At 40.8% G+C, this 21474-nt stretch overlaps 1 protein-coding gene across 4 annotated transcripts in view; it reads left to right on the forward strand.

Annotated features, from left to right (window-relative positions):
* Window positions 1-18407, forward strand: part of LOC125881351 (dickkopf-related protein 3-like) — a 48981-nt gene extending 30574 nt beyond the window's left edge. For 3 of the 4 annotated variants that reach the window (XM_049564479.1, XM_049564478.1, XM_049564477.1), the window contains exons 3-6: window positions 15391-15556; window positions 15722-15896; window positions 16002-16203; window positions 18129-18407. In XM_049564479.1, coding sequence (XP_049420436.1) covers window positions 15391-15556; window positions 15722-15896; window positions 16002-16203; window positions 18129-18189 — 604 coding nt within the window. In that variant the 3' untranslated portion in view covers window positions 18190-18407. Of the gene's footprint in view, window positions 1-15390; window positions 15557-15721; window positions 15897-16001; window positions 16208-18128 lie in introns of those variants that run through there. The other variant, XM_049564480.1, reaches the window with a different exon arrangement.
* The last annotated feature ends 3067 nt before the right edge of the window (window positions 18408-21474 follow it).

The raw sequence follows: 21474 nt of genomic DNA on the forward strand, positions 1-21474 counted from the left end.
GCATGTCTCCCCCATGTGGAAGCATGTTGAACCAAAACAAATGTGATATTGTTGAATGGTTGACATTTGAAAAGTTTCCCCTGTGGTTTGTTTAAGGAAATATTTGATTTTCTCTTACAACTAAGCTCATTTTAAGTTTTATTTCTTTCAGATCTGTGCTTACTGTAAGTGTTGTTCCTGTTCACACAAATTACATTACTTTGAGTATGCATGACTTTTTGCAGTTCATACTCATGCATGAATTTTCCTGGAATAGTTCTGTCTCCCATTTGAAAAGATTTGTTCATGTGGCTGATGTCAGAAAGATCCAGATACAGTGAAAGCCATATTAGGATGCTTGCACACCTGAGCTGCTTGGTCATTTTTAACCAGACCGGTTCGTTTGGGGTGTTTGTTCGTAAGTTCATTCAAACTTTGGTGCAGACCAAACAATTTAACTCTGGTCCTCCTAAATGATGATGAACGTGGACCTTGGTTCACTTCCAAGAGTAGAGTTTGGTTCACTTTAAGTGAGAAGAATGCGATCAGACACAAATATAGAAAGCAAACACAAAAAACTGCTTATCCATAACTGAGGCAGGATTTATACTTGTGTATCAGCTCTATGCAGAGCCTACGCACATGGCCTATGCCTTTGTGAGCATTTATACTTATGCATGGTGTGTCTGTGTCACTCTGCAGTTGCACCTCCAAAACAGTAGTCGCAGACCTGCCAACCTGTACGCATTTTGCGTACCAGGCACGCATTTTGACATCAAAGTACGCTGGTACGATTTGATGCTCTAAAAGTACGCATATCACTCGATCGCGCATTTCGCCGGTTTCAGTGTATTTGTCTATGCAAGATGTCACTCAAGTTGATACCCGGTGAATATAGGTGCGTAGGCGGAACGAAAAGATTTCGGCCAATCAGATTGCTGCATATTGCCCCCCCACACACACACCCTCCCATTCACGGCTGACTAAGAAAGATGCGCTTGATTCAGTTCCATCCAGTTAGACAGTACACTGTCGCCCTCACCGTCAAGATAGATGAACCCTCTTCGCCCACACCTCTGGGTAGTCCTCAGTGATGACTCTATCAATTCAAACAATGCTGACAGGTAAAATGACGTAAGAAATGCAAAAATTGAGAGCTTTGAGAGCTTCTGTCTGTAAGCAGTTAGCTTCTGTCTGTAAACAGTTAACTTTAGCTTGTGTCTATTAGGGCTAGCTTCTATCTTAGCAGTTAGCTTCTGTCTTTAAACAGTTAACTACAGTCTCATAGCAGTTAGCTTCTGTCTGTTAGCAGTTAGCTCTTATTAGCTCCTCACCGTCAGCTCAGACCGGAGTTACCGTGTGTTCAGTCCGGTAGACGGTAGCACCTTCTCATGCTCGTTTAAGAAATCTCACTCCACCACCGAGTCCTTTTTTATTTATTTTTTTAGTTTTATGCCCTCTAGTGTGTTCACTATATAGAAAATAAAATTAAATAAAATTAACTTGACCTTCAAGGGGGGGCAGGGCGAGGTGCCCCCCTAATAAAATGGTAGGGCAAACGCTGAAGTAAATAGTGTCAAAGTCGTGAGAATTGTACCAGGGTAAGCAAATTGCAGACAAATTTACATTCAACTGTGTTATGAAACCATGTGCCCTGCCTGAATAACTATAACACACTTATGATAAAAAGACTCTTTGTTTGATGAGTCTGCTGAATTTCTATAAGAAAAAAACAAGGCAATAAGAAGAGAGTAGTTCTAATAGGTGTTGTACTACACAAGAACATGATGAGGAATGCTAATGTAATGCACTTGTCTATGATCTATTATCTATTTCTGTATGAAATTGCATGAAAATAGGATTTCGCCATGTGATGTTTCAAAATTTTCTCGGGGGAGAGCCCCCCGAATCCCACTTGAAATCTTTCTTTTTGTTACAACAGGACATAATACTGTATTTTTTAAGCAGATGATCAATGCTACCATCAGATTGATGAAATTGACCTTGATCTGTGCCATAAAACAAATATTGGGCGTCTATGGACGTATGTGGGGCTTAGGCCTATAGATATGAATATGTAAACGTACGCTCGTTTCTTCTGTTTGCCACATGTGCATATTGACTTTTATGGTAAAAAAAAAAGCAAAACAAAAAAGTGCCGCCGTGTCCGCATATGTTCATGACCACGCACAAGTGTCTGGTAAGGTGGTACTCATAACCTCTCTTCAAGGTTGGCAGGTCTGTAGTCGGCAGTGGGGTTTCTGTGAAGTGCTGTAAAGTTTAGTTGATTCAAAACACACATTAAACACACATTAAACATGGCTGAACAGTGACCGTTTCAGACACAAGTGCACAAATCAGCTTCACTATAACTTGCAGCATTCACAGACAAACACTTGTCTTTATCTGAACAAATTTTCCCCACAAATACAACATGCTAACGTTATTAGCACAAGCCTATGGCATTTTACATTGTATAAATTAGCCTAGTGGCTAGTGGACATTTCCTCTGCTCATATGAAGCCAGGATAAATCACACACAAGACTTAAAATGCTATTTTTGTGGAGGCTTTATTGTCTTCACAATTTATTGTGTCTTATCTGTGAAATTAAAGCAAATAAAAGCTTCGTTTCCACTGAGGGAAATGGTTTCAGAAACAGACAGGAGGTCTGCGTCTCCACGACGTATAGTTACATTTCTAGGAAGGTGCTTGTCAGGCGATGGCATAGCGTACAGTGTAGGCTCTTTGTCAACACAGCCTATGCTGTGGGTACGCCACTGATTCAACACAGAAGTAAAAATCCCACATTATGACCATAGGTTACTCGTTGTCTCTGTAACAAGGAGAACCCATCAATCTCTCATCAGAGCCTGCTGTCTTCTTCAGTTTGCATTGTCTCACTCATCTCATTTGAAGAATAAAATGCTCGACAACTCACTGTCTTTTCAGCTGCTCATACTGTCGGTCTTCTTTCAAAACATTTACCACAAAAAAAAACAGAAAAAAATGGTGTTGCTCCTTTATTTCTGACACCAGAAAGTGATGGCGAGTTTGTTTACAATGTTAGATGCTTTTGACAAAGTGCAGTGTGAACACTAACCAAATCAAATGCAATGTTGCAACTTCACCCCCTAATTACACTCAATCAACCGAACTATAGTACCATCTTTCCATTACCACTTTTGGCGGTGCCATGCTGGGCCGATTCGTTTTTCCATTATCAGTTAAGCCGCAGCATGCTATGCTGAGGTGCGCCACAGATGGACCTTCTCTGGGGTAGGTCCAAAAGCTGAGAATCAGTGACGTCTGGCCGACAGCAGCCAACCCCTGACGACCCATCCTCTGAAACAAACTGTGTGTGTTGCAAGACTGTCCTCACCTCTGTCTGCGGGAGACCAGAGAAAAGGGCATTTTTAAAAGTCTCTGTGTGTTCAGCTTTCAGTACTTTTGTAGCTTTGAACTTTGAACTTTATATATCTGCTTTATTTCACTGTTTCATGTTCAAGATCAGCCATATAAGAAGTTTTGTGAAGGTGTTGTTCCTGCAAAACATTTCCTTATTTTGCTGCTTCACAATAAAAGCTTTTAAATAACAAAATAATGGGGGACTTTTACTGTAGAGAATCTATAGAAAATTAAATAAGTTTATCACTATATTGGTGGAACTTTGTTAGTGGCTCTCTTTGATAAAAACAAGTCTACCAACGCCACAGGGAGCACAGTGAAAGTAGAAACAGCCACAGTGAGATGTTGATGAAGAGATGCAGACAACAGGCTCACCTCCCTGCTGTGTGATGGAAAAACACTTGCAGCAAAATAATGGGGGACGTTAGCCTTGGATTAGCCCGCTGCTTTTAAACGTCATCACTCAGGACACGCCATCATCAGTTAAAGACACACCAAACCAGGTCACTGCGATGGAAAAAGGATATAGGTGTGAAAGTGCCCTTAATGTGAAATACTGAATATAAATCAATATCAATCAGTTTATGAAAACACTAATCCAAACCGTTCACTTGGAAGGCACAATTTGAAATGGCTCAAATGCCCTCTAGTTAAAGCATCTTGGATGTGAGATTCTGTTTAGTGACTCTGAGGGAAGAAAACTGCAAAAACAAATATTAAAGTTAGCCTAAATTTATAAATCAAATGTAAAAGCTACAATATCATTACAGCTACCGATTCTCAGGTTATTGTAAGGTCAAATGTGTTTAGCTTGATGGTCAAAAAACAAAGTTGCAGTCTTGACAAATACGATAAATAAGTGCATTTGTGATCAGCTGGGGGAAAACCCTCTTAAAAGTCATGATCCAGCACACACAGGCCATCCAGTGGGCAGACTGGGATCTGTTCTGTGACTCCTCATAAACTTGTGTAATGTTTATTTACCTACGTCTTAACACACAAACACAATGAGAGAAACTGTTTTTATGAGTCCGGTAAAGTTGTTCCAAATGACTGGACTTTTCCCGCTTCCTTTATTTAGTTTGGTGATTGATGTGAGAAGTTCATTAAAAGTACATTCAGTGATTTTGTTACAACATCCAACAGCTGTGCCAAATCTCACTTTCCTCCTGACTCAGTAATGTGGTTTGGAAACTCAGCTGTTAACTGTGTGGCAACATCAAGAGTGACGTCAAGTGTTCAACAAGACATTTATATACAAGGTGAAGTAGATTAATATCATAAGGCAAATCTGTCTTCCTCCTTTTTGGCTGCTCCATGTACCAGTACCGTAACAGCACGAATAGATGTGCATCAAAATCTAAGTGCTAACGTTAACTAGCTCTCCTCCTGCCGATTTTAACACAAGCCATGTTTCCATCAGCCTGTTTAGATCTAGAAGTATCACATCAGAAAATTATGATGGAAACGCCAAAATTCGAATTAAAATCCCCTGATTTGCACAAACTAAAATACGCTCGCTTTAGCCGGGTTTTGGTTGATTCGAAAAAATGTTGATTCGTTAAACAGGGGATGGAAACAGTTATGTTTGAATTAAGTCTGACGTAGCACACCTCTCTCGTGATGATAGCCAAACTCTGGGTTGGGAAGGCGGTAATGCTTTTACAAGCTGGTTGCCAACCGCCAGAAAATGTATAAGAAGAAGAATACGAGACTTGTTTTGTTTCCGGTTCTGCAGAAAACTTGCACGAGTTCGTAGTTTTCACCAAAGTCCGTACATTTAATGGAAACACACAGGATTCGTATTTCTTTAAATGCGCATTTCCCAATGATCCGAATCACTTTTGGATGGAAACATAGCTACAATGTCACATTATCAGATGCTTCCTCTGACACAATGATAGTGAGTTTACTGCGTCTTTTTGTCCTGGAGGGGAGGATCTCTGTTCGTCACAAACACACTCTCTATCGTTCCCAGGATGACGAGATGCTGGATGCTTCTAGCCATCTCGTTACACAACAGTGGGATCATCACAGAGCCCAGTCACCGAACAGGCATTGTATTCTTCTTGTACCTGCTCGTTAATTTAAGTTTGTGGCCATTTCAAGCCCTGCTTTTTAGCCTGTGCAAAATATATATGACTACCGCCATCGGTGAATGTCATCTTATTTGCCGATCGGCCATGACTGCAGTTGGTTCGGATCGAGGTCGGAACACGTTCTCACTACAAACAAACTGCACATCAAGACGGCTGTTTTGGTGCACACCCGAATGCAATTGCTGTGTTCACACCTGCCCAAACAAACCGCACTTAGGGGGCAAACGAACTTGAGGTTGGTTGAACCAAACCAAACAGGTCAGGTGTGAAAGCACCCTCAAACTCCAGGTGCACTACCCCTCCATATGCACTTGATTTGATCTTGTTTACCTGACACGCTGTTTTCTTTGTTTTAATGATTTAAAATCCTAATAACGGCCTGATTTGTGATTATTAGCCAATAGTGACCCTTGCTCCAGATTCTCCTGTTCTTCCAATTTTTTTTAAACCTGGTACAAATAAGACACGGGGCTGTTTCCCATTACAGAGGGAGTCACACTCATCTGCCTTGTTCCAATTGGAAACAGCTTATAGCGAACATTATTTAAACTTTACCAGAAATGCAGTTCAGTCATCTGAGGACAGGTTTATATGAGGTTATATATAATGATGAGGTAAGTGAATTTATGTTGTCCAAGGACCCCAAAAACATTGAGCACATTTTATCATCATTAATTCTTCTCCCTTGTCAAAACGTGTCTGTGGAGGATTATTGCCACTGTGTCTGAATAATGATAAATTACAGATGTGGAGTCGGTTATGAGTCAGTGAGATCGCCTTATTACCATTATAATAAACTGACGGGCTGTTATGTGTAGTGGTTTCCCAGTGAACATTTGGGCCGGGCACACTGTATACTCATCCCGTCCAAAATGACTCAAATTCAAGACCTTTGTCATTTACTTTTTTTTTTTACCGTTTCCTGCTTTAAAATGCTGCACAAAATCAGTTTTACTGTATTGTTTTTAAAAGAAATATGCAAATCTTTCCAAAAGCAGCAATGACTAACTTACAAAGGACCTGATAATGAACACAGGTGTCATTAATTAACATCTGTCTCACCAACAATAAAGATACCTCACTTTTAAGACAGTACACAGTTAATGACTAGAGTAGACGTCACTGCATCATTCCAGACAGATAGAGTATGGGAGGTCACCTCAGTACACACTTGCATTGACTCTCTATTTTCTTTCTACTTTTACAATTGCTGCCAGTATTATCACAGATAATAATCAGAATATCCCTTATATTATAATTATTTTCATCTGTAGACTAGACTAAAGAACCATGGACAGAATCCTGCGGGGGGTTTGAAAAGGTTTTAAAGTTGGCATAATGATCTGTATTTCATAGTTTTAGTCAATCATGATTATCATTATTATCTTTCTGATTTTGTCCCATCAGTATGTAAAACCTGGTGAGATATCATGGATTGTATAGTTACTCTATTAAGCATTTCTAGGCAGCATATGAACAGTTAGTAGAGGGCTCCTATTCCCGTACGTTCAAACCAGAACCTTCCAAAGAGGCAAAGTCTCTCGCGGACGCCCAAGGAGCACGAAAATATTTGTGGCAGCTTTGGTCGCTCTAGTCACTCATCACGTGAATCATTGAACATTCGATCGTGCTTGTCAATTTAAAGGAGCCGCAATGCGGACAACTGGCTTGAAAGTAGTAGCAGAGTAGTTACTGCTTGCTGTTGTCCAGTCAAAAAGCTCATAGTTGGCCTACAGAAAGTTATGTTTGGTCAATGAAAACAGAAAACGTATGTCATCCCATTCAAATCAAGCAAGGAAGACTTGCATGCTACGTTACAACATTAGCCTGCAATTCTCCTCTATTATTAACATTACACACTTTAAAACTCACCAGACCAACCAACTACCTCCGCGACGCGCTCCCAAGCCTTTTTATTTTGGTCTCTGTAACTGAACAGTGACACATTATAAAGGACTGAGTGGGCGCGAACGCCGCTGTTTTGAAAGCTCTGGTCGCTGTTGGTTTGATCGTACACTTAGGGGTGTGCCATATCGTCTTGTTCACGATAATACCGTTGTATTTAATATCATAAGAAAAATTCATATTGTGATATTTGTGATGTTTTGACTTGTTGATGACATATTGATGTTATACTGTTATCCACGGCAACAACATGAACCACGGTGGCCTCCTCAGTAGTGTGGAGTAGACCATTTAGAAATGGTCGTACCTTGGCGATGTTTCTGAGGTGGAAAAATTCTGTTTTCATCACCTTGTCAATGTGGGACTTGAACCTTAGATCTAAATCTAGGATCACACCAAGATTGTCACCTCAGATTTAATCCAGGGAGTTAAATTCCCAAGTTTATTAAGCAGCATTTCTTTTTTGTTTTAGGGCAGACAAGCAGGATTTCAGTTTTATCTCTGTTTTTCTACATTTTAGAAGGGAGCTGTCGTTGGCTGAAGTGTTCTTGTCAAGTGTTTTTATATTCAACCCACTAGGGGTGCTAGTGAGAGGGCAGTGAGGAAGGCTTTCAGAAGATTAATCACCTTTGCACCAGTTTATATTGATTAGAAATTTACACTGTAGGAGAACAGGTGGCTAATCTTGTGTGTTGAATGTGACAGTTGGTCTGGACTCTTGTACAGGAGCGTCAGGGTAACATCAGCATGCTAAATGGGGCCAACATTAAGTTTTCATGCTTGGTTGTTAGAAATAAATCAGGTATTACAGCAAAACAAACACATATAATTCCCTTTATGTCACTTTGAGACCAGTTTTGTTTTGACAGTATTGTTCAACTACAAAAACATTGAGTGAAACAGTTTTTGCAGATGTTATTCAAAATGGAGAAGTTATTAGAAATGATCATTATTATTATTGTCCTAAAAACTAACATTATTGTACACTACAGAGGGGTACTGAGTATTTTTCTTTCATGAGTATATCTACACTCCATTGATCACAAACAAGCTTTACATTCCTTAAAATAAATTGTCGGCACAGTCAGATTTGTAGAGTATAATATTCAGCTTGTAATGGAAATGCTTTGTTAATGTGCTGTTAACATTTACTGGCTTCATTCACCCCTCACTTCACTTCATGAAGAATCGTCTTTGAAATCTGCCCTGTGTGTGGACGCTGTGGAATGTCTGCCCAGTAAAAGCTCTGAGGCATTTCTTGCGCCTCATTTAAAATGTTACTTAAAATGTGAGAACACTGTGTGCAGTCACAAAGAGTGCTGCAGGAATGAGTCCTAAGACCCAGAAATGAGTTAGCATTTTAGCACTCCTGGTATCCTCGTCTCGCGGTCAGTGTTTTCTTTTGTTTCTTTGCAAAGGGTTTTCTGTTACGTGCCTGAAATAAGGTCTGTAGTTGACACAAGTTTAAGAGATTTTCTTTACTGTGCTTGGTGTTGAATGTTAGCCACTGCTGCATTAGCTTCTTTAAAGGTGTATTTATACTTGTGTGTGTGTTAGCTCTTTGCACAGGCTATCAATGTGGCCTACGCCATTGTGAGCATTTATACTTGTGCAGTGGTGTGTCTGTGTCACTCTGCCATTACACCTTCAAAACACTAGTCAGTGGTGGGGTTTCTGTGAAGTGCTGTAAAGTTTAGTTGATTCAGAACACACATTAAATATGGCTTAATAGAGACAAATTCAAACACAAGTACACAAATCAAATGTTTTTGTTTGTTTGTTTGTTTGCTTGCTTGCTTGTTTTTTTTTTTTTAAATTTATTTATTTGTTGTTATGTATGTCTTGATGGTGTCCTTATGTGTCTTTATGTATGTATGTAAATGGGGGATGGAAATTTAAAAGCTATGCTTCGTCCATCCCCTTTTCAGGCCAGGCTTTGTTGTCTCCTAACTGTGCTGTCGCTGTATTGGTATGTTGGTGTCTGTAGTTTGTTCTGTCTGGTTGCTGTGGTCTGGTGTGAAATAAATGCACTGAAAAAAAAAAAAAAAAAAATCAGCTTACTGTAACTCACAGCATTCACAGACAAACACTTGTCTTTATCTGGACACATTTTCCCCACAAATACAACATGCTAACGTTTTTAGCACAAGCCTATGGCATTTTACATTGTATAATTTAGCTTAGCAGCTAGTGGAGATTTCCTCTACTCATATGAAGCCAGGGACAACAGCAACATTTAACAAAGGTAACGTTACAAAATTCGGCTCCATTACAGCTCACAAGGTTCACTGACAAAACAACTGTCTTATACTAAACATGTTTTCCAAACAAATACAACATGCTAACGTTATTAGCACAAACCTATGGCATTTTACATTGTATAAATTAGCCCAGCGACTAGCAGAGATTTCCTCTGCTCATATGAAGTCAGGATAAATGACACACGAGACTTAAAATGCAATTGTTGTGGAGGCTTTATTGTCTTCACAATTTATTGTTTCCTATCTGTGAAATTAAAGTAAACAAAAGCTTCATTTCCACTGAGGGAAATGGTTTCAGCTTAGAAAAATAGACAGGAGGTCTGCGTCTCCCTGATGTATACTTACATTTCTGGGGAGGTGCATGTCAGGCTACAACGTAGGATACGCCATAGGCTCTGCGTATCCCCGACACACAAAGGACTGACTGCAGGTATGTTTTGACTGAAGACGAAGATGTTTTAATACTACTAGTACGGGGTTATTTAGATCGATACCTTAAAGGTATCAAGTACCAATACCCCGCCATACTTTTGGTGGAGACTTACAGTGTTTGGGGTTGGTCATGTAAGTCATGGAATTATGTTGTGTAATGAAATTGTTACAGTAATCTTCCATGTAATTTAACATAAAGGCAAATTTATTTTCTGGAGCTGATATCGATGTATGACAACATTTTGTTTACTATCACGTAGCCTGTGTCTCCATTTTCTCCCTGCATTCCGTCTCTCCCTTCCTGTGTGCCTGCTAGCTGAAATTATATTTGAATAAAGTTTGGTAAATTAGAAAAACGCCAGGTAAGTGGGACAAGACAAAAAAGTATCTTAGCTTGGTTTGGTGATATATCAGTGAAGTTAAAATCACACATAAACTTACTGGTTGTGATGCTCTTTAAGAAGACTGTAGTTAAACAGGCTAGGAAGATTATCAAGGAGCCCCAGTTAAATACAGGAGAAGGTGCCAGAATAGTACTTCCATTACTGAATCTCCTAAACTCAAGAAATGCATTTGAATCCACATTATGTTTGAACTTGTCTGTTGCTGCATTGTAATTGTGTGTACTTCATGTGGCAGCCTTTATGCCCAAGACAGATTTCCCAAGGGACAAATAAAGTATCTTGAATTAAGGGGCCAGTATACGTCAGAAGTGCTCGGCCCCCCCACACCTTGCTGACGTCGGATGTAACTTTCCGAAACCGACGATCCAACGTTCACACCTACTTCATGCTGAGAGAGTAGTCAGGGTATGAACTTCTCTCTCCAGCTCTCTGTTCATTCCTGGCCCTATTAAGTATTTCTGTCACTTTTTGTGTGCACAAATGAATGCCATGAATGTCATCCAAAAATGTGCCTCATGTTTAAACAGTATCACCTCTCCTTTGTCTCTATGACGGCTGTTTTCACTCCGTGTTAGAGTGAAGCAGTTGTTGGCAATTTGTGTAAACTTGCCTATATACTTAAACTCCTTATTGAATCCTGAAGAAACAGTACTTGTACCTCATTGTTCTCCAGTACTGTGAATACACATTCACTGATGGCCAATTGTCCATCCACTCCAGCACCGAGCATGTTTTTGTGGTGATGGGAAGGCAGACTCCTCGTGGCCTCCACCATTCAGAGCTCCTGTGGGGGGTCAAGGTCCATTACAATGGACAAAAACCACCCTGCCCGTTGTTTTTGTTAGCCCCTAATTGCAGGACCCACAGCAATGTTGATTGTAGCATTCATTACGACTGTCATTAGCAGAGTCATTAACACTGTTGGAGCATGTTAAGGAGTGTTTGGAGACAGTTATCTGCTGTTGGCATTGGGTAAATAAAAGGGAGGGGGGGGTAAGTACAGATGTAGAACAAGAATACGTGTTTGGAGGAGCGTGATAAGAAAAGAGAGAGGGAGTTGTAGTTTAAGTTTGGGAAAAAAATCCAAAACACCTCAGTAGGAAGGAAGGAGAATTTACTTGTAAGCGAACAGCTCCAAATTTTCAGCTCATAAATTACAAAACATAGACTAAGTTGCCAAGTAGTTTTAGTCTGATGATTAATCTGCAAACATTGGAACTCATAAATCTTCATGACTCAGACAAAATAAATTTGACATAAACTTATTTTCACCCCAATGTTTTGTTATTCTTCCATGGACACATCCTTTACAGAGCCATTAATTGCTCAATCCACATGAATCCATGTCATTAAACTGCTCCGATGGCTGCATAGTCATGATTCAATACTTGTTTACATATTGCTAATTGATCCAGTCGCTGCTATTGTGTTTACTAATTGACCGCCCATTACATCATTAGTCTGTGTTAGCCTGTTTTGATAATGACTTAAGTACCTGGAGCTGAGATAAGCGCAGACCCTGCGGTATCTATGTAACCAATCTGTGCTGTCTGCCACTAAGATCATGTAAATGACAAACAATTATCCAGGCATGTACCGTAAGTCTGAGCCGAAATACTGAATGCTACTGAAACAATGAATGCTAATGCTAAGTAAAGCTCAAACACAGAAGTTATGATTACTGACGATACAGTTCCTCGACACCATACAGTCTTAGTTGGAGGGAGAGTCGTCATATTGGACTCCTTCCAAAGCAAATAAACATCCTCAGTGTGATCACCAATACTTGATAAAGACCGGTGAGTGAGGTACTGGGTCTAATGGTGGCCTGGAGGCTTGTGATCCCACCTGAATGAGACAAAGTTTAGCATTGAGCCTTGCAGTGGTCCAAGGAGATGAAATAACATAGGCACAACAAATTCAGAAAGGCCTGTAATTCATTAAACATGGGGTATGTATAATATTAGCACTCGATACTCCACTGACAGGAATCAATACTACTACTAATAGAAAACACTCAGTCTTCATTGTAGTGTTGGGAAAAGCTGAAACATAAACGCTGCTTTGAGTCTGTCTGTAGAGCCAGGAAGAGGATTTGCAGGTTCTCACTTTAGTGCTAAATAACTAAAACAGGCTCATAGACTCATGCATGTTTTATCAAGTGTCTCAGAGATGGAAATTATTCCTAACTGGCCAGTAATTCTTGCAGTGACACATATTTGGTCCTTCTCTTTGTCCTTAGAGTAAAAGCATTTTCAAGCTTCTATCTGCTGATATGTAACGGAGCTCCAGAGACTACGAGTTGCCAGAAGACGTTGTTGTGTTCTGTGAGAGGTTTTAGAAATGATTGATGACAATGAGCTTATTAGACGATGTCATTTTAACAAAAGCTGAATATTTTTGGTGCTGACTAAAGTGAGTAATGGTGTCCTCATAGCCTAAGGGGATAGTCTGGATGTTTTGAAGTGGGGTTACGTGAGGTACTTATCCATAGTCACTGTATAACAAACAGTAGATAGCAGTCGTCAAGCCCCCAGTTTGGAGGAGCCAGCAGGAGTACCAGCATAAGAATAAGCAAGAGGGGGGGCAGCAGCAAAACATATTTTAGCCACCTAAAAACAATAATTTATTCATTCATTTGCCATTATTCTGATAGGGGTCATCGGAGGGCTGGAGACTATCCCAGCTGACTATCACAGGGCTGACATATAAACCCTTTTTAGATAGGAATTGTGCAAATTTGCAGGAAAGCCCAATCAGTCTTCTTTCAGCATTGGCAGTATAAAAACAAAATCAAGGAGTGCAGCAAAATGCCGCCTACCTACTTTTGTTCATACAGAATTTCCGGGGCAATGGGGGGCGTGAGCAAGTAACAAAACGTGTAGCTCAGCGTGTGATGTAAACAGTGACGTGGAAGGGAAGCCGCGGCTGGTCAGTCCTTTGGTGATTCTCTCATAAGTTGGCCCGTCCTTCACCGTCCCCGTCATCTGACGGTTAATGGCCTCTTCATTTGTGAGGGCAAGGAGGGCGCACAATTCCTTGTCTCCCCAGTTGCTCATCTTTACAATAGCCATGTTTCCATCAGCCTGTTTAGATGCGCATCTAGAAGTATCGCATTGGAAAATTATGATGGAAACGCCAAAATTCGAATTAAAATCCCCTGATTCGCACAAACTAAAATACGCTCGCTTTAGCCGGGTTTTGGTTGATTCGAAAAAATGCTGATTCGCAAAACAGGGGATGGAAACAGTTATGTTTGAATTAAGTCTGACGTAGCACACCACTCTCCATGGTGATATCCACACTCCGGGTCAGGAAGGCAGTAATGCATTTACAAGCTGGTTGCCAACCGCCAGAAAACGTAGAAGAAGAAGAATGCGAGACTTGTTTTGTTTCCGGTTCTTCGTAGTTTTCACCAAAGTCTGTACATTTAATGGAAACACACAGGATTCGTATTTCTTTAAATGTGCATTTCCCAATGATTCGAATCACTTTTGGATGGAAACATAGCTACTGTCTTCCAGGTTTGCGTTTCCCTCTTGCTACTAGCTGCTCATTCCTGCTATCAGCTGTTTCCTGTTTATCCACCGCCAGTGGGTCAGACGTGCGTTATCAACAGCTCCTCCCGTTGCGGAAGGCAGCCTCGTTCTTTTTAAACCAAAAAGATTCCGCCAATATGTCTACCCTACGAGGCGGAAAATTGGGCACCTCAGATCACCTCGCCAGTCCGGCTCTGTGTGTCTAAACGCTTGCAGCTTGCCGGCAAAACGGCCCAACATTCGCCGGAAATCTGGCAGACAACCACTCACACTCACATTCACACTTACGGCCAATTGTCTTTTCTTTACTCTTTTCAGGTACAAGCACAGCTGTTATCTTTGTTGTGAGAAAAAGCTGTATCGCAGATTAAATTCAGACAGGAAGAAGGTTATACACAGTACGAAAACACTTCATGCATGAGAGAAACATACTGTCAGTCTTGCAAGTTTCACTTTTGGTACCTGATTCTTTGATGTTTCTTTATCAAGTGATTACTTTTTGTTATTTCAGTGGATTTAAGATTATGTAATGTTTGGTCTGATCCCGTTTTGGCAAGTAAAAAGAGACTGAAGTTGCTGCAGAAAATGTGCAAAAATGAATCTGCTTGTTTCCCCCGAGCAACTTGTCTCCCCTCCCCTTCTCCCCCCGAGTACTAATGGCTGATGGTAATTACATTTAATGAGATCATGGGGTCGTCTGCAGGGTGCACTTCTGCAAATTGCTCTCAGCGTGGGGTCTGGAGTGGGATAGGGTAGGGGGCGACGGGGCAGCCGAGGTCGGGGCCAGGAGTGTTTGGACGCCGGGCCCCTCAGTGACTTTACCTGTCACTCAGTGAGCAGTGAAACATGTCGTGCATTTGTCTGCTATTGTCCTCATTTGTTTGTCTGGCAGAGATAACCACATGGAGGTGGTGCTTGTCTTGGCTCTATTGTGTGAGGCTTGTTGTCAGTCCATCACGTCCACCACCCCCACATCTCCCCTTTTTCCCTTTCTCCACGACTGGTCATTTTGCCACTATTTTCTGACTGCAGGGGGGTGACTCAGGCAATTTAGTTAATCCATTAACAACTAATTGTCTCCTCCTACCCTGATGTTTGGACAAACAGGCTGGTGGTGGGGGGAGTCCAGCCCAGGTGACCTATAAATGTCCCGCTGGAAGAGCAGGCAGCCACCGTCGCTGCTGGGATCCCTGCTGTCCTGACACTTTTCTACACTTTTACTGGGACTTCTAAGCTTTGGATTTTTATTTGGTGTGGACTCAGAGAAAAGTGACTCATCTTTTCTTGCTCCTTGAGTCACCCTGTCTTGATTTAATCGCTCTCAGCCTCTCTCAGTTTGCTCTTATTTATTTATTTTTAATCAGTTTGTTAGTGGAAATGTTGGGGAATCTGTGGATGCTCTGCCTGTGTCTCTGCTTCTCCTGGGCCGAGGCTCGGATATGGGCCTGGATGCTCAACATGCCCCACAGCCCTCCAAAAGAAGGAGCAAAGGCACTTAGAGAAAGCTCTCCTGTAGTGAAAGCAACCATGGTAAGATATATGGATAGAAAATAGTTACACCTCGGATCTTCCACCTACTTATATGAAAATATTGTTAGGATACTTTAGTCTTCACATAGCTCCATGTTCAGGATTTTTATGACATACAGGGCTTAAATTTGGGCCAAGTTTAACATTTCGCCATTTTATTTCCAGGCCGTGTGCGAGCATGACAGGGCCTGTGGGCGAGGTTTCTACTGTGATCGGCACTTTGGTCTTTGTGTTCCGCTGCGAGGGGAGGGCCACTACTGTCGGAGGGATGCCCAGTGTGTCCGCGGTCTCAGCTGCATGTTTGGGAAGTGCCACCGCAGCATCCCCAACGGACAAGAGGGTAAGAGTGCAACAGCAAACAATTAATTTTCATTTATTTAAAAGAGTGTAAATTTTGGAATTGAATACAGCTGGACCTGAATTAACCTGGGGTTCCTTCATCCAGGTGCCAGATGTAAAGTTGACAGAGATTGCGGGGCATCCATGTGCTGCGCTCGACACCACGGTGAGCAGGTGTGCAAAAGACGTCTGATCCGCGGCGAGAGCTGCTATGTCCCCGACGGCGGTCTGGCGTTCAGCATAAACCAGATTTGTCCCTGTGATGAGGGGCTGCTGTGTCGAGAAAACGTTGCAGTACACCAGAGAGAGTGAGTACAGCAAAGAGAGTGTTTTTATCCACTTACAGTACCACAACTCAGAGCTGATTTACCAATGGCATCAAAAGCCTCAGCGCCACTGTTTGTCAAACTGTTGTACAGCATTTGATTAATTGCAGATTTGTGAGGGAATTTGCACGTTACTTATAATGTCAAGTCAGGAAGGTCCTGCTTTATTAGAGCCCTTTGTTAAAATGTTACTTGAAGACTCAAACTGTGTACCAAGTCGACTCCGCACACTTAATGAGAAATGCACCGATTTCATTCTTTTAGCCAATTCCAGTTTCTGATTTTTGAAAAGTCTGACTTGCCAACTGCAAATTTTCTTTCTTTCTAAGAACTGTAATCAACAACATAGACAAACATATTTTTAAAACTTTGCTTTAAATATTAAAAATGCATACATGACATTAAAGATGAGTGTCTCTTTAAGCATGCACAGAAATCTGAGTGAAAATAAATTTACAACGTTTAGAAAACATCGTTCAAAAACAGCTCCTTTGGCTGCTCAAACCATTACTCAGCTCCCTTTCAGCTCAAGTAACGTCACCATTTTATTTCCTTTCAATTACTAGAGTAAAAACATTTTATTGCCACAGAATGAACTACCACATCTGTCAAATGAACCGTACCATACTTTGATGGCTCACTAAACTAACAAGCAAACTCGGTTAGACCACCCAACTTCATGTTTTTATTTAACTATATTACATGGAATATGGCGCTAATCATTTTAGCATTTTCCATTCACTTACACTAAAAGGTTAGCATTAGCTTTTCTATGTAAACATTTTGTACCCCAAACTGGGTACAACCAGACTGAGGTAGAACACCCAAATTTGTGTTTTTATTGAGTTGTACTTCCTGGTCTTAGAGTGTCTCAGTGTTTTAGCATCTTCCACCCACTTGAAATGGTTAGCATTAGCTTTGCTATGCTACACTTGTGAGCTCCTTATCAGCTCCACGATTAAAACAGATTTGGGTGGTGTAGTCCAGTCTGCTAGTTAGCGTAACACAGGAGCTTTGAAACCATGTGCAGCATGCATGGGAATGAAGGGCATATTTTGAGATTAGGTTGCAGCGACTCTGACATTATAGAGCTACTGTCTGTGCTGCTGTTTGTGATGTGACATGCATGTAAATTTGATTGACACAGGATCTGAGACTGACTAACAGGTCATTGGTCATTGTCGATCATTCGGTGCATCTTTCCTCTAAATCTAAACAGGTTTTGAGTGTGTAGTGAACTCATATGGCACCACAAACCAGTTACCATGCACACTAAAGAAACTATATATGTGTGTGTGCGTGTGTGCTCTTGATGCACACTATTGTCCTTAGTGCATTGCACAAAGGAAATGGAGGAGCTACTCACAGCTGGAAGAAATTAAAACAAATTATGGGTGTCGGTAAAACAGCTTCAGGAACAGCTCAGAAAGCCAAAAACACCAATTAAATCCTTTGGAGAAGCATTTTCGTGACATTTGTGAAGTTAAGTTGGCAGTGACGTTCCAACGTCGCAGTTTTATTTGACAGGCGTTGGCACGACATGTATTGCATCTTACCTGTTTGTTTAAAACAGTTGATTATTTTGAAGACAAAGACAAGTTTGTGCTAATAAATGTGATAGGAGTGAAGGGGAATCAGAGGACCTGTGTCCAGTGGTCATGGTCCTGTTTAATCACACTGACACTAGTTCTCTGTGTATGTGATGGTAACTTGGAGATATGTACGCAAGGCCTAAGGAGTGTGAGGTAGTGGAGGGATGTCAATGGGAACCTAACGACAAAGTTTTGCCGCAAGACTCCCTGACATGTTAATCCAGTCACACCACAAGTTGTTTTTTAAAATATGCTTCAGTATGTTTAATAAATGGCATGTTTTCATGGTCTAACCTCAGTTTGTTTGTCTTTCAGGAGAGATTTTATTTACCAGCCTGAACAAACCAGTTGGACCTGCCAAGTCCCCAAATCTTGATGCCAGCCTCAATGTTAAAGCTATTTATTGTGTGTGTTATGTGTTGTAAATATTTGTATATAAAAAACATAGGTATTTCCAAATGTATTGTGTAGCTGCATGTTTTATTAGACTTGTACAGTACAGTTGTTTTTATTATTTCATTTTGTAAATTTTGACAAAAGCACTACTACTACTATGTAATCTAGTGTAGATTTAGTGATCACTGATTATATCTATAAATGTATATTCCTCTTCAGTTTAAAGAATAAAAAGATTGTTTTCCAAAAGCAAAGAATCTGTAATTATTCACCGCTATAATTTTATTTTAAACCTGCCAAAAATCATTCAAAATGAATAATACATACACATCAGCAAGAGTGTATTGAAGAAAAGGTTTTGCTGCCCTCTTGTGATTAATGTGCAGCTGGGTAGTCCATGTTTATCATCATTGTAGACACAGTAAACCCAAATGTAAAGCATTTTGTTTGTCCAGTGAATTTATTCCAGTGTTACTCTGATGACGAAACTTTGTGTCATGCAATTCCTCCATTAAAGAGGAATTCAGAATTCCAATATGCTGTTTTGATGGCCTGGGAATTTGTGAACATGAACGATTCTCTCTCAAAGCCAGAAACCAGAGAAGTAAGTCTCAAATGTGTGATGTCATCAAGTATAAAGTCTGGAGCTACTCCATAGACAATGAACAGGAGGCTGATTTTATTTTACTTTTTAGATCTACACACTGTTTTCTTTTTAAGCCCAAATTAGCCTCAGAAACAGAAAATATACCTGTATACTCAGAGCATTCCCCTGGGTGCTCTGTGTTGTCAAGAAGTGGTTCGCAACTGGTGGTCACGCTCCAAAAGTGGGTTGTGGGTCCATTCTGAATGAACTACAGGTGACTTGCAATCATGTCAAGTTTGTAAAAAACGGACTGTTTTTTGAAGTACAGTACATTTCTGGCACAATTTCTTTACTCTGAAGTGCTGTTTTCTGCTGTAGAGTGAGTGACTAACGGATAGCTACTTGGCATACAGCAAACTGACTGGACTGCATGGTCAAACAAATGATGGTGAATGTATTAAAGGGATAGTGCACCCAAAAATGAAAATTCACCCATTATCTACTCTTCCATATGCCGATGGAGGCTCAGGTGAAGTTTTAGAGTCCTCACATCACTTGCAGAGATCCAGGGGGAGAGGGGGTAGCAGCACAACTCCACCTAATGCAGGCTGACGGCGCCCCAGATTCAAACGTCTAAAACACATAATTGAAACCACAAAATATCTCCATACTGCTCGTCCGTAGTGATCCAAGTGTCCTGAAGCCCCAACATAAAAAAATGTTTGGAAAAATGTCATTTGGACTCTGTTTTTAGCCTCATTGTAGCCTGTAGCTCTAACTGCCTGTCTGTACACCGCGCTCACGTGTGTGCGCTTGCGGGCGAGACCAGGGAAAGCACGTGAACACACATGAAGGAGGTGCCCACATCTCATGGTCTCTCCATTAGGTGGAGTTGTGTTGCTACCCCCTCTCCCCTTGGATCTCGGCAAGTCTCCATCGGCAAATGGGTGAGTAGATAATGGGTGAATTTTCATTTTTGGGTGCACTATCCCTTTAATACATTCAACATCATGTGTTTGACCATGCAGTCCAGCCAGACTTGATACCTGATGACATCACAGATTCGATTTTTAGCACTCTAGTTGTTGGATTGTGGAGAGTGTTGTTCATGTTGACTAATATTTTAGACCACAGACATAACATGTATGAATTTTGAAAGTGGGCGTAGTCCCCCTTTAAATACATAATTACACATTAAAAAAAAAAGAATAAAAAGCTACGTTTTTTGACAGAGATTTCGAGGCATTTTAGTTAAAAAAACAGATTTTGTGTACCCACACAGCGCTCAGGTGAGGTCGGGGCTATATAAAAGTACCAGAAACAGCAAGCGTCCAAGAGACACAGCCCCCAAAACTCAAATATAGAAACATGAAATGCCAAGTGAGTGTAAATCTGGGGTGGTATTTACTTTTGCTTGACTGGCGAGCCTGTTGCCAAAAATATTTGGACACACACAATATGTTTGGAATTAACCATACAGATGGACAATAGAGAAATGAATTGCGCTGCATGAGTGGTTTGAGAGGTTTCTGATACTTTTCCTACTGTGAAAAGCTGTGACTGTGGCCTCATGTTTTTCACCTAGGAATAACAACAAACATTTTACAAACACTTTTCTAATTTAGATATCAGTAAATTTATTGTAAATAATGAATACTTAAGACTCAAAAGATAGATTTTGGGGTGGAGTATCACTTTAAAGCTCAAAGTGGACACAGTGAGCACGTTTCTTGGATGACAGGCTGCAGTTACATAACATGGCGGAGTCTTGCGGCTCCTGATTGTTAGCGTCACCAGATGCTGTAACGCTAGCTGTCTCCTGACCCGTTCTTAGATCGATATCTTCTTCATAGACTCCTCCGTCGCTCCATTCAGATGCTAATCGTCTGCAGTTTGCCCCCTCAATTGCTGGGTGACTTGAATTGTTCTGTGAAGGACATTAGCGTCTAACCTCTTTGCTATCGTTTTACAGCTCTCATCATTAAGTCTTTGCAAGGAGGTTTTTGATTGTGTGAACGGAAGCGAACGTTAGAAACAAAGAGTTCTAACTTTATTGATGCCTTGGAGGCAAATCTACCTTTTCCTTTCCTTTCCCCTGAGTATCTTCAGTTTTCCAGCCATTTTAACTTCTTAAAAAACATATAATTAGAACAGATAATTAAACATGAACTGTCAGCTGAATAGATATCAAACTAAAGCGACTGAGGCTTCAGGCAACTTGATATAAACCAATTAAAATTATGTAAACAGGCCAATGAAACACACGTTTCACACACATGTAGGGCTGACAAGACAAAGGTGATATCTGATCGCACAAAACTGAGAAACCTTATATTACTGAATGCTGCAAAACACAGCCCTATCATCTCCTCTTAAGAACACTAGTTAGTAGTGTGAGCCTGCTCTTATCTGAGCTGCCATCACTTTTTGAAGGTATCTATACATGTCTGTTTGCACTATTTAGCTTCTTAAATGGTTTTGTGTTCCTGAACACTTTGTCCTTTTTGGCCAAGAGGACAAAGAGAAGGAACAGGGCAGTCTGTTTCTCTGTCTACCTCAAGTTCTGTTCCCGAAATGTGAATGTGTGCTGGTGCACTTAAATTGATTTATTGGTTAACAGCGGGGGAAGTTTGCCTATTTGCTTTCTGGTGGAAAGTTACATGAGAGGGCTGATACCAC

Source organism: Epinephelus fuscoguttatus, linkage group LG20, assembly GCF_011397635.1.
Source record: "Epinephelus fuscoguttatus linkage group LG20, E.fuscoguttatus.final_Chr_v1".
NCBI lineage: Eukaryota > Metazoa > Chordata > Actinopteri > Perciformes > Serranidae > Epinephelus > Epinephelus fuscoguttatus.